The sequence below is a fragment of the Myotis yumanensis genome, unplaced genomic scaffold (genome assembly GCF_028538775.1).
Source record: "Myotis yumanensis isolate MYYU_CA2020_CCGP unplaced genomic scaffold, mMyoYum1.0.hap1 SCAF_1, whole genome shotgun sequence".
NCBI classification, from domain to species: domain Eukaryota; kingdom Metazoa; phylum Chordata; class Mammalia; order Chiroptera; family Vespertilionidae; genus Myotis; species Myotis yumanensis.
The window spans coordinates 16,666,196-16,689,823 of record NW_027223752.1 but is presented as its reverse complement, the minus strand read 5'-3'; the positions used below and the strand labels follow the sequence as shown (position 1 = coordinate 16,689,823).

Below are 23,628 nucleotides of genomic sequence, written 5' to 3'. Positions count from 1 at the left end.
TTTCCGATGGTCTTAGGCGACCCCTGTGAAAGGGTCATTCGACCCCCAAAGGGATCGAGACCAATAGGTTGAGAACCGCTGCTCTAGAGGCAACCTCGGCCATCAGGGAGGGCACCTCCTCCTCTGAAGCTCGGGCCAGCTTGCAGGTGGGACACCAGGGCAGCTCCCCCACCTGTTCTCTAACCGGGACGGGCACTGCCGCCTCTCTGCCCCTGCCTGGGGTTCTGACGCTTGGAGGAAATGCAGAGCCTCGATCGGGACAAGGATGATGAACCCTACAAGGAACTGAAAAAGACGTTGAGGCCAAGGTGGCCGGGACTTGGGCCACATTTGTCTCCCTCTCTGTACAGGGTTTCTAACCACGTGTTCTCAACTCCGAGCGCTTATTAGAGTTTTTAAGATTCCCCATGCCTGGGGCATGCCTCAGCCCAACTTAATCAGAACCTCTGGGAGTGCCGCCCAGGAAATCAGTTTTTTTTTCTTAAAAGCTCCCTTCTTATTCCCCCAAGCAGTCAAGGGTGAGGGCCCCTGATTTAAAGTGACTTGAATAGATTCCTATTCTGGAAGAGTCCCTGGAACTAATCCTCAGAACAGAGGACTTGATAGTTTTCTAGTCAAATGAATAGGATTCGGGATTATGCTTCCTCCGACTTCTTCACCTCATTTCTGCTTCCCACCCTCGCTCCCCACCAGGTGCCTGAAGGACGATGATGATCAAGCTCCGGGCCAGCTGCTCTGCCAGCTTCTCCAATAAGCAACTTCACAGAGAGCTAGAACCGGCCCAAGTGCGGAATCCCCTACGGTGCCCGGATGAACCACACACAGACTCTCTTCAGATACCTCATCAGTTCGGAGACCTCCGCCTTCCAACCCAGTTGGGTCAAAATTCGAAAGCAAGCATGATGCCAGGGGTCCTCAGAGGAACACGGGGCTAAAATGGAGAGGAGACTGGGTTTGGGAAGACAGAACACAACATGTGCCCGAAGGCCTCTGGAAGGAATTCTACCACTTATTCTTTTTTTTTTAATTAAAAACAAAACAAAACACGAAAACTCAAAATGAACAAAAAGAAAGGATTAAACAGTTATACAAGTTTCAGGACAGCTCTAAACCTTCTTTTACGGCTGCAGATACCAGACGTGGATTTGGCATAGACTCTGTAAGAACCCTTCGGTCCTGCAGTGGCTTCTCTCCATAGCCTTCTCTGTGCATACAGGAAGCGGACTAGCTACACACAGCGTCCCCGGGGGGCTCTGTGGGCCTTTGCAAAGCGGCAATCAGCGCGTGGACACGGGAGGGGGGGATGGGGAGGCACGGAGGAGCGGGGAGGACTCTGTTCCCAGTCTTTGAACATGAACTCAGACCCCAGCAAACCTAATCTATTTCTTTGAAAAATATGAAGGTAAACGGAAGGCCTGGAAAAATCACCGTGACCCTGGGGCCAGGGTGCCAAGGATAACCCTTGTCGATAACTGCACTGTAGGAACTGGGGCAGCGTGTCCTCCGATCGGCAGGTCTACGATAATGCAGGCGTGGCCAGGACAGCGGGGCTGACTCCGGGGGACGTTCAGCAGGAAAGGCGGGGCGTCTGTCTCCCTCTCATTCTCCCTCTCGTCGCTCCCCGTCTCCTGGCCCTTGGTGCTGGTGAGAGGCGTGTCGGAGGCTCCGCCCCGGCTCAGAACGGGTATTGCGACACGTATATCCGCAGTCGGATCACGGAACTGCCCCTGAAGTTGATGACGGTGTTGACAGTGATCATCTCCAAGTCCAGCTGTATGTCCCGGGGCCCTTTGATGGGGCGTGTCATCACCAGGGTGGCACTGATGGGGCCTGTTTGCTGCGGACAGAACCGGGGGCATTCGTTAGAGAAGGCCTGGCCTGCCTGAGGGGGCAGGGGCAGCTGGTCCCCAGGAACAGCAGAGAAGGCGAGGAAAGCAAAGCTGTCCGTCAGGACACGTGGCCTCCCACACCATCCCCACAGAAGGCCGGGTGGTCTGGCCACAGCCGGCTCCTGCAGCCCCAATCAGGGTGCTCCCCCTGGCCCACTTCCATCACGCTCCACCTGGCTCTCTCCTGCTAACTCTTCCGGTCTCACCTAGAAACATCGCTTCCTCCGAGGAGCCTTCCCTGCTTTCCTCGATCAAAGTCACCCCTCCTACCCACCCTCTGGACCCTCTGCCATTGCACCTGCTACTCTGCCTAGAATGGGAAATATTCATGACCGTGTGTCATCATCCACACTATTTACTTGGACCACCTCTGATGTCCAGGTCCCCAGTAGACCAGGAGCTCTGTAGAGCTCAGATCTACAGGGTTAGGTTTGTCACCACTGAATCCCCTAACCACCACTGTGGTGCCTGGCGCACAGTAGGTGTTCAGTAAATATGTCTTGGATGAAAGAACAGAGGATTGATGAAACAGAGTGACCTAAAGCTGTCACTTCACCTCTTGGGGCCCAGCTCCTAATGGCCCCCAAAGCACCTCGGACTCTTAGATCTTCTGCCTCCGTGGATTGTCCATGTTGCCTGGGGCACCTGTCATTTGTTTATGAGCCTCCCGTTGGTTTCCATGCGCCCTGCTGTGGCTCCTGTCTAGAGACCGTAGTCACCTCCAGCTTTACCATTCTGCGACTATCGCTGGGGTCCTCATAATGCCACCTGAACTTTTCTCCTCCACTGAATCTTTTTCTTAAAGTCCCGAGGAGGGAGGGACAGCAGCCTGACATCAACCAAGCATCCACCACCAGCTTTTATTGTTTGCATGAGCAAAGGCCAAGGGTTGAGAACCCTGAGCTGTGGGTAGCCCTCTGGAGGGAGAGCTGCAGAGCCCTCCAGAGTGTGGTCCCTGGGCCAGCCAGGTACTGGGACCTCCACTGTCTGCTGGTGCAATTTCCTCTAGTATGCGCTCGGCCTGGCTCCAGAGCCCACACTAGAGTGACTACGCTGTAACTTTCTGGTTTGTCTGTATACTCTCATTTTTCTTCCATAAATACGTAAAAACAAAGTCATATAAAAAAAGAAAAATAAATTTTTAAAGAGAACAACAGCGTGTGGCCTCCTGAGGAGGGTGCTGCATGCTGGACAGCTTGGACACGTGGAAGCCGCCTGTCCGTCTTCCTCCTCCCATGCCCGTGGCCTCGGCACAGGCTCCCCACACGAAGCCTGTACTCAGCCCTCGGAACCGTCCCTCCCCGTCCCTCAGCTCCTTCAGCCATTCTCAGAGCAGACCTGCGGCCCCTCAGCATCCTTGGGACCCAGATGGAAGGAGGAGAGCCTGGGGGAGAAGTGACAGGTCCCAAAACTGTTCTAAAGGTGCAAGGAATGGCCTTCTCAGCATCTTCAAACAGCCCGAACTTCTGCTGTGGGAGAAGGAGACCATTCCACAGTGACCGAGAGCACCTGGGAGTCCTCCGGGATTAACCTGAGCGGTGGCCCAGGGGAGCCGGGCTCGACAGCAGGGTGGTGGTCATTGGTGAGGCTCTCCTCTGGCCACTTGGATGTACATGTGCTTATGTCATCCCCATGGAAACCCCGAAAGGCCTCGCTACTCAAAGTGTGATCCCTGGACCAGCAGCAGCAGCATCCTCTAGAAGCTGGTTAGAGATGCAGGACCTCAGGCCCCACCTGTGACCTCCTGCGCCAGAATCTGTAGCTTAACACAATCCCCAGGTGACTCGTGGGCACACTAACTGGGAAGTGCCCATCTGAAAGCACAGACCCTGGCTACCGTATTAAAGGTGTCTCATTATTTCCCCATTTTATAAATAAGCAAACTGAGGCCCAGGGAGGTTAAGGAATTGCTCAGGGTCACCCATCTAGTCAGGGGCAGGGCTGAGGGATTTCTTTCAGGTGCTTCTGACTGCAATCTCCAGGCCTGTTTCCCTGCACAATCACCAGAAGAGCCTGGTGGGTACCACTTTTCCTCTCCAACATGGCCCTTCAGGAGAGATGCTCAGGAGTCAGTGAATGGCCACACAATGGGCCCCTGGAGAGGACACGAGGATATGCTGGACAATCGCTTCCTATCAGCTGCAGAGCCCAGCAACTGAAAGCAACAGTCTCTGCAGAATCAAGAAGCTTGGCCACACCAGGTGTTTTATCGGCCTCTTGTAAAGTTCTGGGCATCCCCAAGCGCTCCACAGGCACGTCAAGGGTGGGGCTGGCAGACAGGTGCCAGCCAGGTACTGGGACCTCCACTGTCTGCTGGTGCAATTTCCTCTTGGCATCCGCTCCCTCTGTTCGCGTCAGCATCAGCGCAACTGGCACCTGCTCACGCAGAGGCTCGCTCCGACTTCCTTGTCAGCTCTTACATAAAGCTGGGAGCCCTGGGCCAGGACTCCAGCGGGCACAGCCACACAGGGAAATGCAGCATTTACATACACAAATATCTCACCAGCTTTTATTGTTTGCCTGAGCAAAGGCCAAGGGTTGAGAACCCTGAGCTGTGGGTAGCCCTCTGGAGGGGGAGCTGCAGAGCCCGGGAGGGGGACTGGAACAACTGGACACTTCCAAGTTGTTCCGTGCGGCTTTCCCGGTCAAAGCCTCCAATTTGGAAAGAGCTACAGAGATCAGCAAATTCAATCTCCACCCGGCTCAGACCGGCAACAGCCGGAGAAAGGCCAGCCCCCAGCACAAGGGAGGACTCAAGTGCCTGCCAGGAGAGCTGAGGACAGCCACTTGCACCTCCTCTAGGCTTTTAGGGCAGAGTCAGGGCATTAATGCAGCAGCCCCTGAAAGCCTCCGGTCATCGATGGACTTGGTGGTCATTGGAAAATGATGGTGGTGGTAATGGTGGTGGTGGTGATAATGATGATGGTGGTGGTAGTGATGATGATGATGATGGTAAAGGTGGTGGTGGGTGGAGGTGGTAGTGGGTAGAGGTAGAGATGGTGGTGGGTAGAGGTGGGGGTAGTGGTTGATACTATGCAGTTGGCTATGAGCTTTCACACGTATCTTACTTGATCCTCCTAACACTGCAGTGTAAGTAGGTTAAGTACACTAATTAAGGTTACAAAACTTGCACATGGTACTAGAGCGCCTGACTCACAAAGTCATGCTCTGACCACTCTGCTCAATGATGAGGTCTCGGGACCTCTCCGTTTCCTGCCGCCTCACAGCACTCACACTACTTGAGAATCACCACTTTGCATTGTAAATGTTTGCCTGGTGGGTCCCCCGCCCCCTTCCCCTCAGTGTGGGCTCCTCAAGGGCAGAGGCTATATCCTGTTTGCTCCTGAACTCTCAAGCCTGACGCAAAGCCACCTACATGGTGGTGCTGAATGAATGCTGGTGGCGGAAGAAGGAATGAGTTACAGAATGGAGCTGGCCCTGGACGCTGAGTGAGAGGCTGAGAGGTTGAGGGCTCCACTTCAACCAGCCCGGACTTCTGCTGTGGGAGAAGGAGACCGTTCCACAGTGACCGAGAGCACCTGGGAGTCCTCCGGGATTAACCTGAGCGGTGGCCCGGGGAGCCGGGCTCGACAGCAGGGTGAGGAGAGAGCCATGGAACCTTCCACCCTTGCCCATCCCAGTGGCCTGATAAAAACCGTCTCATTCCGTGTCCCAGGCACCGCGCTACGTGCATGATCTCATCTGATCCCAGAGTAAACACTGCCATCGTCCGTCTTCCCAGACGAGGAAGCGGAGGCCCAGCAGGTTAGGTAACAGGCCCAAGGTCATGCGGTTGGTAAAGTGCAGGACGCCAATGAGGCCAGTCTTGCCCAGTCTATTTTAACTCTCCAGAGCCCACACTAGAGTGACTACGCTGTAACTTTCTGGTTTGTCTGTATACTCTCATTTTTCTTCCATAAATATGTAAAAACAAAGTCATATAAAAAAAAGAAAAATAAATTTTTAAAGAGAACAACAGCGTGTGGCCTCCTGAGGAGGGTGCTGCATGCTGGACAGCTTGGACACATGGAAGCTGCCTGTCCGTCTTCCTCCTCCCATGCCCGTGGCCTCGGCACAGGCTCCCCACACGGAGCCTGTACTCAGCCCTCGGAACCGTCCCTCCCCGTCCCTCAGCTCCTTCAGCCATTCTCAGAGCAGACCTGCGGCCCCTCAGCATCCTCTGAGTAAATACTAAAGAACGAGGGCCCTTCTCAAAGCCCTCCGAGAGGGCACACGCTCCGTGCAGCTCAGCGTTGTGAGCTTCAAGGGGCCCCTAGTTACTGCAACAACCCAGGCAGCAGAGGGAGCCTCCAGGAAGGAGCCCTCACAATTGCCCACTCCACCTGCAGGATAATCCCCTTCCCACCGTCACTCTTACAAGTCAGCCAACGGGGAACATTTGGGTCTAGGGGGGTTTCAGTGGGTGGGATCCTGGGGAGCCCAGTCTTGCCTAGACAAGACCACCTTCTGCCGGTCTGCCATTCTGTTGGGAGAGAAAATACGGAGGCAGGTGGTATCAGTGAAGGTATTTTAACTCCCCAAGAGAAGCATCGGTGTGCCCTCTGATTGGGCCCCTGGTGATGCGAGAGGCCAGGCTGGTGATGGCCAGTGGGCGAGGCTTCCCCCGGAAGCTCCCAGCTGTGGGTTTCTGGTGGACAGCTGTTGCGTAAGGGTTGGGGGAAAGGGCAGACATAAACACAGCTCCGTCTTCTTCATCTTGCAGAAGCGCCTCTCCCCTCCCCTCCTTCCATCTCCTCCCAAAGCCCTTGACCTTGCTACGTGGGCCTACAGATGTTGGCTTCACAGGCCCTGTTATCACACGTGACCTGGCCCTGTGTGGGTCTTGCCAAAAACACGTGAGTGAGGACGCAGGCGGGACGCCAGCATCTGGGACCTTTTCTAACCTGTTCTAGCCTCTGTTTCTGAGACCTCTCTGTTTTCATAGTCGCATCCCCAGAGGCAGGGATTGGAAGAGTCTTCCAGGAGATGGGGAGAGGAGAGGGAGAGAGCTCAGACACGTGGCCCTCTTGCAGGCCCTGGACCCTCTGCCCTAGAGGCGGATAAGCTCTCATGGCCTATCTTTCTGCGTATCGCTGCCCACAGTGACTTTGAAGGACCACCTGCTGCATCTGTTAGAAATGCAGATTCCTGGGGAATGCTCCCCCCACACACAAGATATCTGGTCCTAAGCCCCAGAACCTGTCAATGTTACTGTATAAGGACAAGGAAACTGCGGGTGTGATGAATTTAAGGACCTGGCCACAGAGCGATTATCCTGGATTCGCTGGGTAGCCCGAAACCCAAACACTAGTGTCACTGTGAGAGACGGAGGGCGATGGTTGCACAGAGAGGAGGCGGCCCTGTGCCCCCAGAGGCAGAGGCTGGAGCGATGTGGCCATGAGTTAGGTGATGGCAGCAGCCGCCAGAAGCCGGAAGAGGGATGGGAGGCATTCTCGCCCGGAGCCTCCAGAGGGAACACGGCTCGGCCAGCACACAATGTCAGCTCAGTGGAAGTGGTTTCAGACTTTTGGCTCCAGAACTGCGTGCGAATAAATTTCTGTTGTCTTAAGGCCACCAAGTTTTTGGCAATCTCTTTCAGCAGCCATAGGAAACTGGCATTCCAGGCCTCGGCCGCCATATTTTGGATGATTCTGGATAATTCAGGTAATTCCAGATTTTCTGGAACCCATTTTTGGGCCAGTGCCCAAATTCTCACATAAATGAGAAAAACATCTCAGCCCGTGGGCGCTAAGAGGTGCCACCACCCGAGGTGGCAGGAAGCAGAACTGCTCTCTCTCTCTGAGCTAATACGGCAGCCCCATGTGGCTACTGGGCACTTGTAATATGGCTGGTGCCACGGAAGAACCTGATTTATGATTTTATTTCATCTTAATTGGTTTAAATTTAAAGAGACCGTGGCTACTGTATCGGACACGCAAGCAGAGCCCACCTCTGCCAGGCACGCCTTTCTATTCACTGCAGCGTAGGTACCACGCAGGCAGGGGTTTGGGGATGTTTTACAAACTGCTGTATTCCCAGTTTCTAGTTGTGCGTAGTAGGCACTTGAGCATCTTGGCCTAGTTTCTCATGGCACAGACGAGGATGCCGAGGCTCACGGGGGAGAAGTGGCTCTCGCAAGGCCATACAGAACGTTCCTGGAACAGCACCTTGGAGGCCTAACTCCTCTCCCCGCTTCTCTGCCCTCTCTACCCCAGCCCCTCCTAGCTGCACACTGACCTGTTTCTAGAAACACGTGCCAGGCTTGACGACACGATGCATGGTTGAAGACAGTGACTATCTGCCCGGCTGGCGTGGCTCGGTGGTTGAGCATCGACCCATGAACCAGGAGGTCACAGTTTGGTTCCCGGTCGGGGCACATGCCCGGGTTGAGGGCTTGATCCCCAGTGTGGTATGCGCAGGAGGCAGCGGATCCATGATTCCCTCTCCTCATTGGTGTTTCTCTCCCTCTCCCTCTCCTTTCCTCTCTGAGATCAATAAAAATATATTTATTAAAAAAAAAAAGATAGTGACCATCGCTTGCCACCCCTCTTACCCGCATATAGAATTCTCTGCCCTCATTCCCAGACTTGATCTGGAAGATGTAGTAAGCGCCGGGGTAGCGGGTGGTGGCTTGCATCTGGAAGATGTCAGCAGGAACGGAGCGTACGGACACCACGTCCATGTCCCGGTACAGGATGGTGAAGGGCTGGTCTCTGCAGCCGGTGTTCTCGGCGGGACACATACAGCGGCTGTTGGCAAGGGAGATCGTGTGAGAACGTGTCAGTCCTTTCCAGTCGCTGGTTGGAACCACTACCCCGTTTAAAACACGAAAAGGAGGCCACCCCGTCTTTGTCATCCAAATGCGGTAACCGTAGACACCTCTCCTTTCAAACCTCTCCGGCACGTAGGCGAGCTCTCTGTTTCCTAGAGAATGGCCCATTCTGGCCAATCAGATATTGTTGTGACTGGAGGTATAACCCGTGGGTGTCTGGTTTTCGGAGTCCTGGCCCACGCAACTCATGTTTCTCATGTGCTTAGTCAGTGAAATGTGCCACCATGGCACAGCCCTTCACTTCCCCAGCCATACACACTCATTAAGAAATTTAACTTCATATTTCCATACAGAAAACAATGGGTTTTAATAGTGAAGAAATCAAGGTCACTCCAGCCTTGTAGCCTTTGCACATGCTGTTCCCTCTGCCCTTCCACTCTCTGTTAGGTTAACATCCACTCACCTTCCCATTCCAACTCAAATGTCCTTCCCTCAGAAGGGCTTGTAAGCACCCAGTCTAGACCAGGTCCAACCTAGGCTTTCATTTTGCAAATGTCTGCTCTCCCCATTCATGGCACCCATCACAACCTATGATGGTGTGCTCCTGTGTGACGGAATGTCTAATGTCTTTCTCCTCCTTTACTCAAAGGGCAAAGCCCAGGGCACTCAGCACCGTGTTTGGCTCGTAACAGGATCTCGACTAACACCTCAATGGATGCGTGAAAGCATTTTTAAAGTTTTGTTCTTTAACCCTGCATCGAAATTGCCAAGTCCAATGTCCCCGGTGCCCAATGGTCACATTAAAAGTCACACGAAGAACTGTTTCCTAGAAGACGTTGGGAGGAGGGAGTGATGGCTCCCAGCTGAAGAGGACCACAAACAGCTGGGAGCGGTGGCAGGGAGCTGAGCTCTGAAAGGCGGGGCAGATCCGTCTGCGTGGCAATGAGAGGAATGGCTTCCACATGCAGACAATGTGTGCGTCGGGGTAAAGGTGAGCGCATGCCCTGTTCAGGTTGGCAAGAGTACAGGACGCCTGGGCAAGGAAATGACCTGGAAGAGGTGGCTGGGGTCTGACTGCGCCGGGACCTGGAGGCCGGGGTCACTGGGCGCTTGCAGCGGCCTGCCGTGGACCCACCGTGACACCAGCTCAGTGCTGCCAGCTGAACCCGGTCAATTTCCAGGCCACAGACAAGGGCAGCCTGGAGAAACCCAGAGAGAACTGGGAACAGAAGGCGGTAGGAGTAACCCACGGCTCAGCTCTGCCACAAAGGGCCCTGGGACCAGAAATACGCGACTCCTCTGCAAAGGGCTGCTTGGGAGCATAGCTCTGAGCAACAAGCGAAGACGGCTCTAAAGGACCTGTCCCTGCTTTGTCTTCTTTTGTCAGTTTTTAAAAAAATTTTTTTTTCTTTATTGATTAAGGTATCTCTGACTGGCTTATTTCTTTTGTCAGTTTTGATCCGAGGGGGAAGCACACAGCTATGCCAGGACCTCCTCTGAGAGGCTGAATTCCTAGAGGACACCAGGGGCATGTCCAGTGCATCCCAGGACTAGGGCGGGGCGGGGCTCAGGGTGGTAAATGTGTCACCAGCAGAGAGGAGGGCAGAAGATGCACATGCGTGTGTGTGCGTGTGCGTGTGTGTGTGTGTGTGTGTGTTCCCGAGGAGGAACTGAGATGGTTAAACGGGGACTAAAAGAAAGAGAAGGAACTCCTAGGAGGCCACACACAGGAAAACACTGTCCAGGGCTTTCAGCTGTAGAGGTGATCTTCCCTTTAGTTCCGTCCCCAGTTCCAGTATTTGCCATCTGGTGAGCTAGTAAACAGTGAATATTGCGAGACCGGAAACGTGAATACAGGAAGCTAAGTTCCCGGGTGCTGAGAACTTTCTGGTGACATCCCCCGCTCCTCGCTGCTCACAGTCCAGTCCAGGGGGACTGTCCGTCTCCCCTGGGAGCTTGTTGGAAAGCCAGGCCCTCAGGCCACCCCGAGCCCACAGAGTCGGGACCTGCACTCTAACACCACCACCAGTGGGGCCAACGCACAAGACGTCTGAGAAGCCCAAGCAAGAACCCCGTGTATCCAGAGCCAGGTTGTCAAAGGGAAAGAAAGTTCCCGAACTCTCCTCTTGGTCAGCTCCAGGAATCTTCCTGAAACTCTGGCATGAGTGGGGGAGTGATTGAGGACTGTGTGCTGTGTGTGTGTGGCTGGGTGGCGGGAGTGGGGGGGGGGAGGGTCCCACAGGCCCGATCCCCTGGCAGGTGTATTCTCCTTCACGCCGCGCTGGCAGCCTCCCGAACCAGGCCCCTCACCCACCTTCCCATTTCCCAGGGGAAGTCACGACTTACTTGTCGCTGATCTGAATGTACGGCTCCTCACAGCGGATGGGGTCAATGCACTTGAACCCCCCTTGCAGATTGTAGCAGGTCTGCTGCAGGGTGCACGTGTGGTTTCTGTGCTCGCACTCGTTGATGTCTGAAAAGCAGGGCAGAGGAGAGGCTGAAGCAGGGCAGTGTTCCCAGGGTGCTGGCCCTGGGCCAGGCAGAGGGGGTGCCTGGGGGTGCGGGCTGCCTGGGTCTGACTGCAGAGCTGCACGGGCCAGGAGGGCAGCCACTGGCCACGTGGGGCCACTGAGCACTGAGAATGCGGCTGGTCCAAACGGAGGTGTGCCCTGGTCAGTGGAAAAGACGCGAGATTCCGACAACTTCGTGCAAAAGAACATAAACTATTACTGATTTGTATATGGAGTACGTACATGTTGGAACATTTTAGATACATTGCATTAAGTGAAATGTAATCTTAAAATTAATTTTACCTGTTTCTTTTCACTCTTTTAATGTGACTCCTGGAGAAATTTGAATTACATGCATGGCTCCCATTTGTAGCTCATGTATCGCTTGGCACTGCGATGGAGGATTCTTGCTGGTGTTGGGGCAAGGCAGGTGCAAGAAGGCTGAAGTGGTCAGCCGCTCAGCTACCAGCCTCCCCCACTGGCCCCGGTGGGTGGAGCATGGGGCTGGAAAATGGCCAAGTGTAGGATCTGAACAAGACCCACCCTGACTCAGCATGGGGTCCTGACCCTTTAAGGGACAGAGCAGTCAGATGGGTGAGGTCTCCCTGGCATCCCTTCTCTAGGAAGTCAGTAGAACAAGGTTGACCAGGGGGCCCCCAGGGGCCATGAGGAAGCCTGGGCTCTGGTTGCTCCGGTCACACAACGTCCCAGTTAGGTCGGGAGCAGCCTTCAGAGGGCCCGCAGATCTACCGAGGGAGACAGGACCAGCCCTTGGCGGATGCCACCTCTATCCGCAGAGTTCATTTACAGAAGCGCGAGCGGTCATGTCCTTTCTGGGGCCAAAGGATGAATCACAGGGCAGAAAGGCACCAGCCCAGGCATCCTGCCCAGAAACTGCCACTCTGGGAGCCGCCAACACCCACTCATGCTCTCACCCCTGTCACCTTCCCGAAGCTGTCCCCAGGTGAAGACATCTGAGCCAGCCCCACCTTCCATCCCCCTCCTCCAGGCCCCTCCGGCCGGCCTTACCCTGGCAGCTTCGGTTGTCATCCAGCAGGATGTAGCCAGGGGGGCAGGAGCAGAAGTACGTGCCGGGCTGGTTCACACACTCGTGTTGGCAGAGGAACTCGGAGAAGCTGCACTCATCCATGTCTGGGGGAGGGGGGACAAGTTACACCTGCTGTTTATAATCACAGACGCCCTGGAGGTGGGAGCTCAGTGGCCGTCTACTCCCGCTTCCACACTCTCGGACACGTGACAGCTTTACTGCTAAAAAGCTGCCAATTTGCTTCTTGAATATGTCTGGTGACGGGGAGCTCACTACCTTCTGAGGCAGCCCATTGATATTTGGACAACTCTGTTAGGAAATGATTTCCTACAAGGAGGTGAGATCTCTCTCCATTGAGCCTCCCACTCCCTCTGCCTCTGGCCCTGCTACATTGCTGACTCATTGTGCCCTGCAGGTGAATCCACCCTCCATCTCTGGAGGTGGGATTTGTTTGCTCGCTGGAGTTTTCTGGTTACAGAGCTCTTCCTCGGAACCCCAAAATGACTCACTGGCCCTGGTCTTCTAAACGGGCAACTTTATTAATTGGCCCAAGTTGAAAAATCATTTGATTCCTAAAACCACAACGAAAAGGGACATAGCCAGAAAGCCAGGGGGTGTCCATTATATCAAAACTTCCTTATGTCCAAAAGCCTCCTTGGAAGAGAAAACTCTAGAGGGGCATCGGCGGGCGGGCACCCCATGGCTCAGCGGCCCGCCTGCCTCTGAGGGCCTCTAACCGCAGGCGGTGCAGTGGCTGCAGGAGCAGGCGTCTCAGCAAAGCCAGCTCTTTATCACACACGGAGTTTGGCAGTGAAGCCCCCGTTTGAGCGTCATTCAACCAACAGGCCAAAGAAAACATGTTTTCATTTCATCTGTTGTTTCCCGAAAACTTGCTTTTTCACTCGTTTCCCCCTGTGACATGTCCTCGGATTGCTCTCCAACTCACAGACCGCTGATGGCTGGGATCACCCCGAGTGGGTGTCAGCCAATGAGGAGGCTTCTCTGCCATCGGATAATCCGGGTGTTACGTGCCTGATGCCTCTCGCATCCTTACAGTCTCTCTCGGGATCTTCAGGTGATGGGTTATGAGCCAGCAGGACTGGGATGCGGATTTGAAAGCTAACACATGTGCAGTGAGATCTGCTTCTGCCATGGCCCCTCCCAGTCCCCTGGGAGCCCTGCCCATCATAACAAAGGGGGCCCTCACTCTTCACAGACTCCTAGACTGCATACGAGGCTCCCATTTGTAGCTCCCGTTCTCCCTCTATGGCCTGGCAGCGCTGGGGAGAATTGTCACTTGGTGTTGGGGTGAGGCAGGCTGGAAATGGGTCAGCGTGTGGATTGGTTCAGACCTTCAGTAGAAGCAGTAGTCGCCCCTGGCAGTTCCTGAGACTTGCTATGTACCAGGCACCCAATTAAATGCTTTACCTGCCTCATCTGATTTAATCCTCACCTCAGCCCGTGGAGGAGGTGCTATGAGTAGCCATGCGTTACAGGGGAAAACTGAGGTTCGGCAACTTACTCAATTCACCAGTGAAGTGGGGATCTGAACCCAGCCAGCCGCCAGATCCTATACTTGTCAACACCATTCTGTAAGGTCTCCCTGAGTCGATCATACTGGGGACTTAAAATGGATGGACTTGGGGAGTCCTGAGGTTGGGGGACATCCCCCGAGCAGGGTGAGCTCCTGTGCAGAGGAGATGGTAGCACCCCTTCCCCCTCCCACCAGGCAGCAAGGGGCCGTAACAGACACACTCGGTGTATCTTAGGGTTTGCAATCCCCAGACCTAAGAGCTGAAATACGATCCCAGTTTCTGGCAGGGAGCACGCAGGAGGGAGGCCCTTTTCATTCATCCACCTGAAAACCCACCGTGGTTTCCGGGACCAGCTGGGCTTCCCAAATCCCCGAGGGACAAGGGGACACGGCTAGGAAGGGTCTGGTGCCGCATGGAGGGGCCTCACTGGCTGTGATAATAGAAAGGGTGACATTTCCTGGGGAAAGTGATTAGCAGAGAAAGAGGGGAAGTAGAAGAGACGGGACATAAATTCTGTGTCACATTGCTATCCGAAGCCAGCCCTAAAGCCCTCAATGTCCAGGGGTCACGGTCACGCTAAGTCTGAGGAACATGGGCATCTGGTGGATGTGGAGAAGTTGGCCATTTTAGGTGAAGCCGGGCAACGGAAAACCCCTGCCAAACCACCGAGGAGGTGCCCCGCTGGAAAGGCCAAAGGTCTCTTCCACTTACGCTGAGAGAAAGCACGTGCACCTGCAATGGCACCTAGCTACACCAACATGTCTAATCCTGGTGACCGCCCCATGAGGGTGTTTGTTTTTCAATAAATGAGGAAACCGAGGCTTAGGGAGTGACCTGGCCAGGGAAAGCACTACACAGTAGAGCCAAAATTTGAACTCAGCTCTGTCTGGCTCCACCACACCGCCTCTGCGGATGGGAATAAACCCCTGTGGACGTGCAAGGAACTCTAGAGACAAATGATCCCATCTCCTGAGGCTAACCCTCCCACCAGTTAGTTCCTTGGCCCAGATGCCCCAAGGAGTGCCATTCGGGGAAACTGAAATCTAAAAAGAAAGTAGCTTTTCATGCCTGAGGGTATTTTATTACCGTTCCCGGGCTGACATTTAATGGGTGGAAGGCTCCCTGTCACTGCCTACTTGCTGCCCTGGCTTTCCCGGCCCCTGGGAGAGGCTCTCGTTTGTTTCAGGGAACTCTGTCCCCAGACACTCCAGTCCCGAGTGGAGCTATCGCACAGTCCCATCTCGACCAGAGGCACTTCCCGTCACAGTGAGACCCAGGATTAGGAAACGCTCCATCCTGCGAGACAGAAAGGTTTGCACACCCTCGGGCTTGGCAACCACTGGTTTTTGAAAAATACAGCGAAGCATCATTAATTCGGCCTGCGCTCGTTTACAACTGATGATGATGAAGATGATGATGCCCAAAGTGGATGGGTTGGGGCTTAATTCAACGTTTACCAAACAACAAAAACAACAACAAAAACAAGCGGGGGGGAGGGGGCGGGAGAAAAGAAGGAAGAACGAAAGAAAGAGCTGTGCGTGGCTCTGTGCAGGATGCTAATATAGGAGTCCGATGCGGTCCCTGTTTTCAAGGAGTTGACAAGAGTTGACATGTTTCTTATTACAAGGTTTAAGAAGAAAATTAGGACAGAATCCACAGTCCAGCATGGGCAGAGAACCAGCTTCTTATTAGGCTTGGAAGGGATTTATAAAAGGCTCAACTAAGCCGTCACATCTATGTTCTCACAACAAGTTAAGGGCTCGTTCATTCACTGTTCAACCATTCGCGCATTGATCTGACAACGACTTATTTCATGCTCGCTAGGTGCCAGGCCTGGAGCTGGGCACCGAGTGTTTGCAGAGATTTTAGAATTTCTCAGTGTTTGCACTTACATACATGACCTCATTCTCTCCACACGCCCCTCCTGACCCGACCGTATGAGACAGACCATTGTTCCTGGGCCACTGCCCTCTGTCAGCACCGTCTGTGCTATCCCCAGGACCCGAGTCACTGCTGGGTGAGGACAGAGAACTCAAACCAACGTGCACAATTGGGTGACCCCTCTCCCTCTTCGCCCCCATCTCAGACTCTGAAAGGTCGCCCCATTGGTTTTTGCATTTGGCTCACACCACCTTTCCGGAAGTGACTCATCCCTGTGTTGTGTGGTTGTGTCCCAAACTGAAGATGTTTCTGGGCAATGAGAGGAAACACCTGTGAAGGAAGCCCTGGACCGCCACCCCTCACCCCTAGGACAGGTGGAGGTCTCCAGGACTAAATAAAACCCATTACCACTGCAACGAACTCCGTCATCCTCGAGTTCATATCCTGGGTCACAGCGGCAGATGAAGGAGCCGTAGGTGTTGACGCAGGTCTGCACGCAGGGGTTCTCGGCCGCACACTCATTCACGTCTGTGAAAAGCCAGAGCGAGTCACTGATGGTTCCCAAACAACGAACTGGGCAGATAAACATGCACTGGCAACACAATCTGCTGTCCCTGGGGGACCAGGTCCACGGGCCGCGAGGTTCTCCGCCTGGGACCTATCAGACTGAGGAGTCGGCCCCCAGAAGTGTTCACTGAAGAATCAGGGGCTCCACCCATAGGCCCCTCTGGAGTCACGCAGGGGGAAGGGTAGAAACAACATGTATACACGTCCTATACATGTGTGCACATGTACGTGTTTATACCTCCTAGGAAGCCCGCCCTCCAAGGTCACCAACATTTCTAAGCAATGTCTGCTCTTTCCCATCACCTGCCACATTCCATTTCCAGTGAACTCTGCCCTCACCCCCACTGACGTTGACATTTCAGGTAAACACACAAATAACTGTGACAATTCTAATAATAACTCTACTTATTACTGCTATGGAATGAATTGTGCCCCTTCTCAGCCCCCTCCCCCTCCTTCCCTCCGGCCAAGTTCAAGTTCACATTGAAGCCCTAACTTCCTATGTGATGGCATTGGGAGCTGGGACCTTTGGGAAGCACTTAAGCTTAAGTGAGGTCCTAAGGGTGGGGACCTCCTGAGGGAATTAGTGCCCTCATAGAAAGAGACACCAGAGACTTGCTCTTGCTCTTTCTGCCGGGTGAGGATTCAGAGAGAAGTTAGCCATCGACCAGCCAGGAAGAACGCCCACGAAAGCCCCTGGCCATGCTGCCCCCCGACCCTGATCTTGTACGTCCAGCCTCAGAACCCGTGAGAAATAAATTTCTGTTGTTTCAGTCCCCCAGTCTATGATATTGTGTCTGCCCAAGTTGACTGAGACAATGATGCATAAATAACATCACTGATAATAACGGGATCTCAAGTTCACGGAATCCTCACAACAACCCTGCTCTAGGGCCACAGCCCCAAGTTCAGTAGGTTAAGGCGAGGACCAGAAAGGAAACTGTTAGGAATGATGGAATGTTCATTATCTTGAGTGTGGTGATGGGTTCATGGGTGTATACCTCTGTGGAAGTTCACAAAAGCACATTCCTTGAACCGTGCAGTTCATTGCACGTCAATTACACATCAATAAGATGGTCACGGTTGTGTTAAGGCTGAGAGATGTACCCAAATCCCCAAGCTAACAAGGGTGCAGTTGTGACTGGAACAGGAGTTAAGGGTCTTTCCCTAAAACCCAAGACTCCTTCTGCACAGCTGATGGAGACGGGGAGGCGGACTGCACTAGCATTGGCTGCCCAGCTTAAAGCACACTCTCTCCCATGCTCCTTACGCCAATGACCAACGTTCCAGCCCAGAGAACTTCTGTCCTCTTCAAACGTCCCGGCAACCCTCTGAAGACTCTGAATAGAGATGTGAGTGTTTTCAGAGTTAAAAGCCTTCCCAGTGAGTAGCTTTGAGAAGCTATTCTTAAAGGGGAGGGATAATCCCATGCCCAGATACTTCCTGCTTCCTGGAACCCCTTGGAGCATTTTAGAGAAAGAAAAATAATAGTCGGCCATGCCGGGTGGGTCCAGTGAGATACCCGTGTCCCCTGGTGCCCATGGGGGTTTGGAGGCTCTCCGCCCGGGAGGCCAGGAAAACGCGGTGGCGCCAGGCTGTGGAGGCAGGTTCAGGCAGGACGGCGCTGGTGAGCATCAGGGCTGGCACCCGTGGCTTCCAGCCGGACACTGGGCACACAGAGATGAGCAGACTTCAGTCCCACCCTCTCTCTCTCAGCTGTTTCTGCAGAGCAGCAGGACCCAAAGGACCCTGCCCCAGGAACCCTGGCTGCCCTTCCCCGCCAGCCCGGGAGCCACACATGTCCAAATCCCTCTAGGTCCCGTGGGAACAGACCGCACCCGCTCCACTGCTGGGCAGGAAGGCCGGCCCTTCGTCTGCGCTCAGCTCTGCCACCACCTGGCTGAGGCACTGGCCAAATTGCTTAACCTCTTGGCTCCTGGATTTCCTTGTCTGTGCAGAGAGCCACACACACCTGCCCTGCCTCCCTCGTCCGGGCCATTGTTGGGATTCAGTGAAATGAACAGATGGGACAATGCTTGGAAGAGGGCAAAGCACACTTCCTCGCACAAGGTGTTAGAATTACACAAGCCCCGTGCAGTTGGGAACATTCGTGTCACCAGCGGGCCCAGCTGATGCAACATCCCAGTGGCCCAGTGCCCGTGTCCAGGCCTGGGTGCTGTGCCTGCTGCCGGACTTGGCACCGCCAGGCGTATTATCTGCTCCTTGTCACAGGCCCGGCCCTGAGAGGCTCAAGGACACATGGGACTTTGGCCTCCGCTGCGCCTGGCTGTTCCTCGGGGGGTGTCGGGTGCACCAAGCCAGACTCGAGGAGGGGCGGGGGACAGAGAAGAGGACCTGGGCTGGCACGTCCAACCCCCAGCCTTGGCATGGAGACGCCTGGATCTGCCCTGAGCTGCTTATCACAGCAGCGAGGGAGCCAGGCGCCTGCTCCCGCTCCAGGGACAGGGGAGGGCCCTTGCTCTATTGGCCCCTCGACCGCCCAGCCCCGTCTCCACTCCCAGAAGAAAATGACCTCTGCTGGCGAGAGGAGCCTTGTTGGAACAATCAGCAGAACCAGCTCTGGACGGGAGACTTCCAAAGAGTCCAGGATCACGCTCTTTAAGGCCAATGCCTTCCTGTTTACCCAACGATTTAGATGCGATTAAATGGAGACATAATATCCTCCAACTAGCTGGCCAGAAGCCCGCCAGCCAGGCCTCTGGTGGTGTGACAAGGAAATGGGCCCTGCGAAACCTGGTGGCAGCTCCAGACAAAGACCTCAGTCTGAGTCCCCGGCACTGCCTCCACCCTGGACGGAGCAGCTGCCAGGGCCCGGAGGCCCCGGCCGGGGGCTGGGGCGGGCGGGGAGCCGGCGGCCAGGCCAGGCGGGACCTGCACTAATTCCTCGAATCTTAAGTCCCCCATTCATTTCCTGAGCGGGAGAAACCGGCAGATGGAAACCACAATAGGCACGGGGATTGTTTTTCTTACTTATCAGTGCTCGAAGCAATCATGTGAAAACCAGAAAATGCCTCTGTTCTGTCCCGTTTCTGTGAGGAATGCTGAGTGGTAGGGGACGTGACCGCCGCCACCAGACCCTCTGCTAAGTAACAGGCCCTCCTGGCGGGGGCTGAAGCGGAAACTGTAACACGAGGCATCAAAATTGCCCACGAAACCCCTGCACAGAGTGTGCGTGTTTATTTCGCCATTCATCAAGGGTCGGGTCAGGCGTTCTTTCCGACCACCCCACTTTGGCCCAGGAATTGGACTGAGGCTACAGGATACGCAAGAACGTTTCTGATGAGCCAAGAAAGCCGGCAAGGCTGCTTGCTGCTGGACAGCAGACAGAGAAGCCAGCCCATGAAACCATAGCTCCCAGCTGACGGATGGCTGCGCTTCTCACGCCAGCAATGCCCAGAGCGCTCCTTGACATGCATCATGCAACCTCCGTTCAGGTCTCGGGTTTCTGTAAGCAAGGGGGTGCTCGGGCAGTGACACTGGGCGGACAAGCGCTTTAACCGCGCGGCCTCTCCCACCCGCAGGAGCTGTCAGGCTCAGCAGAAGACAGCCTCTCGTGTTTCATGGCATGTTCGAGTTACCGTTCACGTCGCATACCTTGGCAAGACCTTCCATCCTCGTTGAGGGTAAAACCAGGGTTGCAAGTACAGGAATAGGATCCAGGAACATTCGCGCACAGCTGCTGGCAATAGCCATAGCGGCATTCATCAATGTCTGGAAACAGAAACACGCAAGGTAAGACATTTCTTCTCCATCACAATGCCCCCGTCTCTTCTGCAGAGAGATCTTGAAGGGAAGCCAGGGAGAACCGACGTGAAGACCGTACCTACTAAGTGTCAGGGCTGGTGACACTCTCTGGATTCCAAGGCTCGATCTCCCTACAATCCTCCCCGACCCATCTTGGTCCCATGAACACCCCAACCCTATCTTGAAAGTTGTAGAGGACGATTTTGCTTAGAGTGGGCAAGATGGCCTCTAAGATTTTATCCACGCTAAGAGTCCACTTTAAGCGGGACACATTAGCTCAAAGTATAAGAAGACTCTATAGCCTCGCTCCAATAGACTCCTCACCAGCTCCATCAACAATGACTATGCCCAGGTGTCAGGAACAAGGACAAGTGTGGGGGAGGAGGAGTTGGTCGCACTACGGTCTGGAGACCCACGGATCCAGTAACACCAGGACTCCGGAGCTCACCGGGGATCTCCTCCTTGCACTAGAGCGGACATACAACTCTGCCTAAACACACCTCTTCCAAGCCACGACTGGTCTTTCCTGAGCAAGCCGCTCTGCGCATGAATGGATCCTTTTAGCAGAGTAGGCAATCTGACCTCCCTGCCAACATGGACCAGTCCATGGGGAGCCTGGTGTCCCTGGGGAAGCACTTCTCAACCCCCAAAGCTGATGGGCTGGAAAATTCACTCCTGTGAGATAGGATGTCTTGAATGAAGCCTACAGGTGGAGACAGAGTCCTCACCTATACAAGCACCTGCTGTGACCGATTGATCTGACTGTAGCTGTGACTGGTTATCTCATCTCCACTTCCCCCTAAACCAGTGGTTCTCAACCTTGGCTGCACATTAGACTCACCTGGGAATCTTTTTAAAATCCTGATTTCTGGGCCTCATCCTCCAGAAATTCTGTTTCTTGGTTACTCATGTTGTGGCCCCACCCCATAACCAAGAAACAGAATTTCCGAAGGATGAGGCCCAGAAATCAGGATTTTAAAAAGATTCCCAGGTGATTCTAATGTGCGGCCAAGGTTGAGAACCACTGCCCTAAACGAACCACATCCCTCCCGGGCACCTGGTTCCCAGGGTCCATCCAGCTCTCCAGAGTTCAGCTCAGAACCTCAGTCCCTGTGCCTAGTTCCTACCACCTGCTGCCAGAAAGCACCCCACTTGCACCTCACCTATTGTCTAACCTTCCTGGAGGCTGTGCCCTGCCCTTGTGCTTCTGTTTGACCTCTGAGTCCCAGCTACCTCTACCCTGGCACACCCCACTGCCCACCGGGTGCCTGGCAGCTCCTGCTTAGAAAGCACAGTGACTTGTGCAGTGGCCCGCCCACCTCTTCCCAGGGTGCAGTTGGACACATCAGCAGGGACAGGAGGCAGCAGGGAAGGGAGAAGACTTCCTAGGGGACCTTGGAGGAAAGGCAGCCCCCAGCCCCTCCTTTTTCTCCAAAAGCAATGCCTCCAAGGGTGCACAGAGCGGGCAGTGGACATGGCTATGGAAGTTGTGTCTTTAAAGAGAAAGAAAAAAGTTTGGCCTGAGGATGGCAAGCGTTCAGCCACAATTAGGATGTGAAGTGCATGTGGCACCAGGCAAACCTGTCAGGCCTCCAGGAGCCCCTCCCAAAGCTGCACACTCGGGGGCCAGGAACCACCCTCCCGGGTAGAGGAATGTCCCAGTGTCTGGCCACCCTCAGATCAGAGGGGTTTCCTCTGTATCATCAGTCCAGCCTGTGTGTCCCCAGCACCCGATCCTCTCTTGCGCCCCCTGGTGGCGGACAGTAACTGGACTGAAGAACAGGAGGTGGGTTTTAGACCGAATTCACTTTGTCCAAAATGTCCCTCCTGGTTTGAGTCTCAGTTTCCAACTGCATAAAAGCTGAATGACATAATATCGAACGTCCCTTCCAGCTCCGAAATTCTACATATTAAGTTCCTGCACAAACAACTCACAATGGTGTGCTTATGTTCAAAGCAGCGGCATCAAATTTTCCATAATAGCGGAGGTTGGTTAAAACGCACAGCGACCATCGCATTCACACATGCCGTGTGCGGCCAGCTCTCTGGTGCATGTCTGGAAAGGGGAACCGCGCCAAGTCTAGGCTGGCTTATCGGGCCCCCAGGAGGCCGCAGACAGGGCCCTGGGGCCGACCTAAACGCAGTCTCCATCGAGAGAGACTTGGAAAAAAAAGAACCTTCTTTTTTTGTCTCCATGATGTCGTGTGGGTTTGTTTCTCGGCTCCTCCAGGGCTGACTTTGGGGCACCAGGACGGTGTCTTGGAGAATTGAACCTGGCAGGGCTTCTCCAAGAAAACAGCATAGAAACCACACCCCAGAATAGAAATTGAACTGACAGCGAGAGGTGGCTATGAATTCATTCACTTAGCGAGACCGAAAACTACAGGGAAAGAAAGGAAAATAACCCTCCAGTGAAAATAAACAGAGAGACCATAGAGCAGATGCCAACTGCAAGCAACGAAATTCTCAATTGGGGCGGCTGGCTCCTTAACAGTAAAAAAGAAAGACCAGCCAGTGGGGTGGGCATGATGGGGTGTGGGGCGGAGATGGGGTTCGAGCAGGATCTCCTGCCCCACGCGGGAGAGCTGGAGCTTGCCTGTGGCTAAGCAAAGTGTGTCCTTCTCTTAGTATGATTTCTAACTAGGACAGGTTAACGCTCTCCTCCACCCTTTCCTGCCTTGGACATAAACGTCATGAAGGCTGGAAGAAGGTGTAGGTAAAATTAAACAGGAACCTTTCAAGTAATTAAAAAATTCAGACGCTGACATGGCGGAGATGGTGACAACTGATTTCAAAAGGTGGTGTGGCCCTGGCTGGTGTGCTCCGTGGTTAGAGTGGCGGCCTGCACACCGAAGGGTGGCAGGTTCAATTCCTGCTCAAGGGCACTTACCTCGGTTGCGGGTTCATTCCCTGGCCCCAGTCAGGGAGCATGCAGGAGGCAACCAATCAATGTGTCTCTCACACATCAATGCTTTTCTCTCTCTCTCTCCTTTCCTCCTTCCCTCTGCCTCCCTTCCTTCCATTCTCTATAAAAATAAATGGGAAAATATCCTCTGGTGAGGATTAACAACAACAAGTAGAAACACAGTGGTATTGAAACATGTAAGCTCATAGCCTTCTACCTCCCCCACCCCCTGCAAAGCCCACCCAGCGATGCCCATTTCACAGTGACCCTGGCAACCATCCACTTCCAAGACCCCCGTGAGCCCCGAGAGCTCTTACCTAAGCACTGGCCTTCCAGGAGCCAGTAGCCGTCAGTGCAGGAGCAGGTGTACCCTCCTTCCGTGTTGATGCAGATCTGGGTGGGGTTGCACTGGTGGGAATCCGTTGCACACTCGTCCACATCTACAACACAAACAGATTCCGAAGAATGTTACCTCCATCTGTGTAGGGCCCCGGTGCCACCAGAGGTGCCAGCTGCTTGCTTGTCTGGCTGGGGGGGCAGTTGATCACATTCCTGAGTTCTACCCAAAAAGATGGGGCCACCTCCAGATGGGTGCCCCTGGGAGACACTGGCCTTTCGTGGAGCTAGTCTGCTGCCCAGAACTCCACCAAGAGAAATGGCCAAGAAGGGAACACACATCCATGGCTCCTTTCCGCCACCCTCGTCCATCGTTTTCTGCAAGCAGGTCACCCTGACAATAACCATTACTGGATTTAG

At 54.2% G+C, this 23,628-nt stretch overlaps 1 protein-coding gene across 2 annotated transcripts in view; it reads right to left on the bottom strand.

Annotated features, from left to right (window-relative positions):
- Positions 1-1,053: 1,053 nt before the first annotated feature.
- Positions 1,054-23,628, bottom strand: part of LOC139010381 (fibulin-5) — a 69,833-nt gene continuing 47,258 nt past the window's right edge. For both annotated transcript variants that reach the window (XM_070414750.1, XM_070414740.1), the window contains exons 5-11: positions 23,190-23,312; positions 19,818-19,934; positions 16,044-16,163; positions 12,201-12,323; positions 11,008-11,134; positions 8,443-8,638; positions 1,054-1,837 (exon numbers count right to left, since the gene is read on the bottom strand). In XM_070414750.1, coding sequence (XP_070270851.1) covers positions 1,676-1,837; positions 8,443-8,638; positions 11,008-11,134; positions 12,201-12,323; positions 16,044-16,163; positions 19,818-19,934; positions 23,190-23,312 — 968 coding nt within the window. In that variant the 3' untranslated portion in view covers positions 1,054-1,675. The remainder of the gene's footprint in view (positions 1,838-8,442; positions 8,639-11,007; positions 11,135-12,200; positions 12,324-16,043; positions 16,164-19,817; positions 19,935-23,189; positions 23,313-23,628) is intronic.